At 38.1% G+C, this 6,000-nt stretch overlaps 1 protein-coding gene across 1 annotated transcript; it reads left to right on the forward strand.

Moving 5' to 3' along the window:
* Positions 1–817: 817 nt before the first annotated feature.
* On the forward strand, positions 818–1,762 carry LOC142851386 (olfactory receptor 5AN1-like). The gene has a single exon (XM_075975237.1). It carries the CDS (start codon positions 818–820, stop codon positions 1,760–1,762), a length of 945 nt encoding a protein of 314 aa, XP_075831352.1.
* Positions 1,763–6,000: the final 4,238 nt, after the last annotated feature.

Below are 6,000 nucleotides of genomic sequence, written 5' to 3' on the forward strand. Positions count from 1 at the left end.
TTCTTTGGAAATAATTCACAATGTGTATGTTTACATGTTTACTTTCGTGTCTGTATTGTTTGCACATATGTGTGCATATGCATTTATCTATGAATTTGGATGTGCAATAGAAAGAGAGAGAGAGATTCATAGGTCACATTCATAAGAGTAACTATACAAGGCAAATGTATACAAGAGAAGAGGGGCATTCCTTGCACTCATCAGTGCTGTGGTGTCCATTTCTTGGTGGTTTAGAAGCTATCTTTCACACAAAAGGTTTTTGTATATTTTGTGAGTATTAACATATATTTCTATTGAATTTTTATTCTTTTTCTCATAGCAAGGGTTTCCACTTGTGTTCATGTTTTTACTTTACACTTGAAGTGTCAAGGTTACACTACATCCCAAGAGTGTACCAATGTATAACTGATCCTCTAAAAATTTCCCTACATTGAATCAGATCTCAGATACCATGAAAGCATGCTCACTCCACAGTAATTAAAATGATAAACTTTGCCATTGGGAACCCTTCATCAACCCATTTCTGTCTGAAATGTCTATTTGTTCTTGGTGCATGTCTGTAGCTGTGAGGATAATGAGCCATGGATGTTCACAGTACCGTTGTGTTTGTCTAAGTGCCAACTCTTTCTCACACTCATCTCACCGAATTCTTTCATAGGTGCAGTCACTGACTTCCTCTCTCTTCTCAAGGACAAAAAAACCAGTTTTTTATGGAATACTTATGAAACCGTCTCTAAGATAATGTTGTAATATCATTTGAGTTCTCAATACATTGTTTTATTTCCTTTCTTATTTTAGGAACAGGAGCACAGAGGTAATGATTGGGGGAAGAAATATTACCGAGATCACTCAATTCATCCTCCTGGGATTCTCAGATTTCCCCCAAATCACAGCCCTGCTCTTTGTGATATTCCTCACACTTTACATTACAGCGCTGACCTGGAACCTGTCCCTTGTTATTTTAATAAGGATGGATTCCCACCTCCACACACCCATGTATTTTTTCCTCAGTAATCTGTCCTTTATAGACTTCTGCTATATCACCTCAACAGTCCCTAAATTGCTTTCCAACTTCTTCCAAGAAAAGCAAACAATCAGTTTTGTGGGTTGCATAGTTCAATACTTTGTCTTCTCCACTATGGGGTTAACTGAATCTTGCCTCATGACAGCAATGGCCTATGACAGGTATGTTGCCATTTGTAACCCACTGCTCTATTCTTCAATCATGTCACCATCTCTATGTGCTTTCATGGTAATGGGAAGCTATACAGCAGGACTCATAAGTTCTTTATCTCAGATATATGTCATGCTGCAGCTCCACTTCTGTGGACCTAATGTCATTAGACATTTCTTCTGTGACATGCCCCAGCTGTTAAATCTCTCCTGTACTGACACTTTCTTTGCACAGGTTCTGCTTGTCATATTGACAATGTTTTTTGGGCTTACAAATGCCTCAGCCATCATGATATCCTATGGCTATATCGTCTCATCCATACTGAAGATCACTTCAGCTAAAGGCAGGTCTAAGGCATTCAACACCTGTGCTTCTCACCTGACAGCTGTTTCCCTATTCTATAGTTCTGGTATCTTTGTCTACTTGAGTTCCAGCTCTGGTGGCTCCTCCAGTTTCGACAGATTTGCATCTGTCTTCTACACTGTGGTGATTCCCATGTTGAATCCTTTGATATATAGTTTGAGGAACCAGGAAATCAAAGATGCTATTAAGAGGCTGCAGAAAAAGACTATCTTTAGTGAAGGCTAAAGATAAGAAGATTTCAACACAGCACCACATTAGAGTTATTGTTATCTGCAATCATGTGCACATTACTGGAACACTCCAAAGTCTATGGAGTTTTGGATAAGACCTATTTGAAACAGAGAACATACTAATACCAACCAACAATTGATTTGATGCAATGGAAGAGCATCATATTTAGGACTAGTTTGGTCATAATGTTCCTGTTACAAAAGGCCATCGTCTCATCTTTAATTTTTCTATCTGTAGGCATTTGAGTAGTATCAAGTTGGGAAACTTGTGCAAGGTTGGAAACTGTTTGATTACAAGGCCACACTTCTAGCGAAGATTACTAATTGAGACCCTGACCCCCAGTGTTTACTCGTTTTGTTTCATTATTATCACAATGTAGTATAACAAGGACCAGGCCATGGGCATTGATTATTCTGTGACACTTATCAGGTAAGGGTGATCATACCTCAAATTCCTGTTTCAAAGAAGTAAAGTCACATTTTGGGTTTATTGTGCCTTTTAGGAAGACTAATTAGAAACAGCTTGATTTTGTTAAAGAAAATCACTGTAGACACTTAATAAACTTTAGGTCACACACAAAGATGAGAGTTCGAATCATGGAGAGAAATGGTGAGAAAGACAGGGTTTCATTAGTGCCAGGTCCTTGGTATTCTGATGCTTTGATTGCTGCCACCTTGAAAAGTCATGACCTATAGCGCTATCTTATGGCCCAATTGCAAGCCATGTATGAGATTATAATCATCTCCCTTAGTCATCTATATCACACCCAGATGTTTGTCCTGCATTGATATAGTCAGTCGGATCACTGCATGTTTTTATATAAAATGTGTGTGTATATATACACACACATACAGCATTGATATGAGGGTATATGCCCATTCTTAAGTGAACTTATTATGCTGTGCTTGCCTGATATCCCTGGGAGGACTGCTCTTTTCTGTAGAGAAACAGAGGAGGAGTGTATATTGTGGAGAAGGAAAGATGGGGGGCACAGGGAAGCATGGAGGGAGAGGAAATCAAGAGTCAGGATGTAATATATAAGAGAACAATTAATTAAAAAATAAAGCAGGAGGATTTCCACAGGCCTTACACAAACCTGGGCTACACAGTTCTGTCCCACCCTAGGTCTCAGAAAGATACTATGCCACAAGCTAATGAACAAACCAACAGACAATCAAAACATGCAAGCAAACTTCTATCTTGAAAACAGGGCATCGCAAGACCCTTATCTGTGATCATTGTTGCCAGTCTCTTTCCCCCCAGTTTCATATAATTTTACATGCAGTTGTTTTTTTTCTGGAGTATATAGGGTGTGCATGGTTGACTGGAATTCCCCAGGAAGGCATCTGTGTGTTAGTCCAATATGATGAAGAAGGAGAATCGTTGTTGATGCTATTCCTCAAGAGTTACATATGCTTTTGTAAATTATTGTAATAAAGTCATTGGTTCAAAAAGGTAGAATGGGATGAAATCATTTATTTGGTCTGTTTTTACCTCCTTTTCTATCTGACATTTTTATTTATATATTCCCCCCAAATTTCTGAATATTCCAAAATATTCAGTGTACTCACAGAGTTAGGAGAAGATACAAATTGAGTTGTCATTTCTGGCAAGTAATCTCAAGTCAGACATAAGTTTGAGGTTTTACATTTCTGGTTTAAAACAGGACCATGATGTATAAAGAACAATGGGCAGTGGTTTACCATCCTGCTTAGATTTGGAAAAATGGTTAGCAACTATGTCACTATATTTCGATGGCATCTTCAGAGACTTATTAGATATTTTTTTGTTTTTGAGGTGGTAATATAATTACATAATTTCTTCCTTCTATTTCCTCCTTACACATTTTTCATATGCCCCTCCATATTTATTATTTGAGAGTTTCACGGTTTTAAAATAAATTCTGACAATACCAACCACTGGCTCTAATTTCTCTCAGACATTACCCCATGACATCTGCCTCCGTTCATTTTCTCTTTGTATTCTCTACGGTGTCCATTCAGTGATATTTATGCAAGTATTGTTGTAGGGTCAAGTGTGGGCAACTTCTCAGGAGACATTTCCTTGAAGGAAACTGAGTTTTGCTGCCCCAGCTGCCTTCATCTTCCAAAACTCTTTAGCTTGTGGCGCTCTCCTTTGGGCCCTCCATCGATGCTGTAATTTGAGTAGTTGATCTGCTATGAGTTCAAAAGTGCAGTGGTGCTGTCATGTCCAGATTTCCAGACAACACTGCTTTACAACAGTCGTTCCAATCATCTGGCTTTTTACTATCTTTCTGTCCCTCTTCCTGGATGGTGTTGTGTGTGTGTGTGTGTGTGTGTGTGTGTGTGCGTGTGCATGTGTGCATATGTGGGTGAGTTTGTTTGTGTTTAGGACAGAGGGCTAACATTGGAAGTGAGTTTTCTCTTCCTACCATGTGCTCCCAAAAGCTTATGTCATAAGCTTGATATACGCACCCTCACTGAATGAGCATCCTGCTATTCCTCAATGCAAATTTTACTTTATGATACCAACACCCAAAGTTGTGTTCCAGATAGGACATTCTCTGTCCTGGAATATCAGTCTTGTGCCATTAATTAGTAGATAACTTATTTCCTTGGCTTCCTCACTTATGCATTGGATATGCATAAGTCTGTTAGAGATGCTGTATTGGTTGATTCACAATAGATATTTGAGAAAATGTGTTAATATCTATATAAAGTAAGGGTGCTTTCTATATTGTATGCATTTATATTTATCAATATCAAGCCATGTCATCAACTGGTTGTGCTATCTCGGGAAAGTCCCTTGACATCTCTAAAGTTTGTCTTGTAGAAATTAAGGTCTGGGGACTAGAAGATCCCTCTGTGTTTTGCAGTCCAAATGACCCCAAGGTCAGTAGTTACAAACTAGCATCATAATAGATCACAGGGGAAGTTAAGACTTGATGTCATGGAAAACTGGGCCTGTAATAATTAGAAAAATTTCCATGACAACCATGATGCCAGAGAGTAAGAGTCTGTAGTGTGCTCTATAATTGGCTTTTCTCTCCCACCTTGGCTCTCAACAGCACATTTAAGAGGATTTTTCAGTGCTACTCTCTCACTGTCTTAACAGTAGACAGCCAGGTCAATGACCAAAAACATTCATTAAGAATATACTAGTGACCTTCCTGGAAAATTATTTGGAATAGTGACAGTGTGAACATTTGGCGGGAATTCTGACTTCTAGTCTTGGTGAAGGTCAGAGGGTAAAACTTGCAGTTAGAGTCTGTTATCTCGAGGTCTGTCATTTTTACAGGAGGACTCACAATCTGATAAGCTTTATGGGGATTAAACTTTCCCACTCTTCCCCTAGCCATTCGCCTAACTTCCACACCCTGTATATTTTCCCCTGTTTTCTTTTGTGCTTACCCAAATATATGCTGTTCAGAGAAAAGAATATATCATATGTTTAAAATATCAGGTATGCGTCTTGGGTGTGATGTGGTTGTTGAATTCTCAAGTATGTACCTTAAATTCTGCTACTTTCCATATTCTACTTATAACAATGGAGATAACGAGGGTGGCTATGGTCAAATGAGATTATCTATAAAGCTTAACTAATTTTAAAGGCATGAGATGAAGATTTGGATAAAAACAGAAGAACTGACTGAGTTTCAGATTTCCCAAGAGCCAAGCATGCTTATCCAAATACCTCAACTTTCTGTCTTCCCTGGAACTCTTTTCACTGCACTTTGGCTTACAAGTGTTACATCTTTGAAATGATTGGAATTATATTCTATTCAGATGCATAGTTTTGGCTCATGACTTCTAGTTGTAAGAGACAAACCAAACAAAGTCTTGCGATATGACAGACTACTCACACCTGATTCCCCTAGACAGTTCACAATCTTCAAATGTTTTCCAGTATCACCTTTGGTGGTCCCTGAGACACTAGTTTTATCAGCGAAGTTATGGGAGATGCCCACTCCAGACACAGATAGTGCTCTTCTATCTGTTTACTTCAGATTCTTTTACTCATAATTTTTTCACTTAGCAACATGTATTTAACTTATTTTTCCCAGAACATTTTATTAAACTGGCCATGTGCTTATTAGATTAGAATTGATAAGCTGTGTTTATCCAGTTCAATCTTTAATAGATTTTCTATTTTAAACTGTCTTGGGAGATGCAGAACAAATACAGAACACTAATAAAAAAGAGCGAGTATGTTTGTTTTTTCTTCTGTTACAACACTAAATAATTTAATCT

This window comes from Microtus pennsylvanicus, chromosome 5, assembly GCF_037038515.1.
Source record: "Microtus pennsylvanicus isolate mMicPen1 chromosome 5, mMicPen1.hap1, whole genome shotgun sequence".
NCBI lineage: Eukaryota > Metazoa > Chordata > Mammalia > Rodentia > Cricetidae > Microtus > Microtus pennsylvanicus.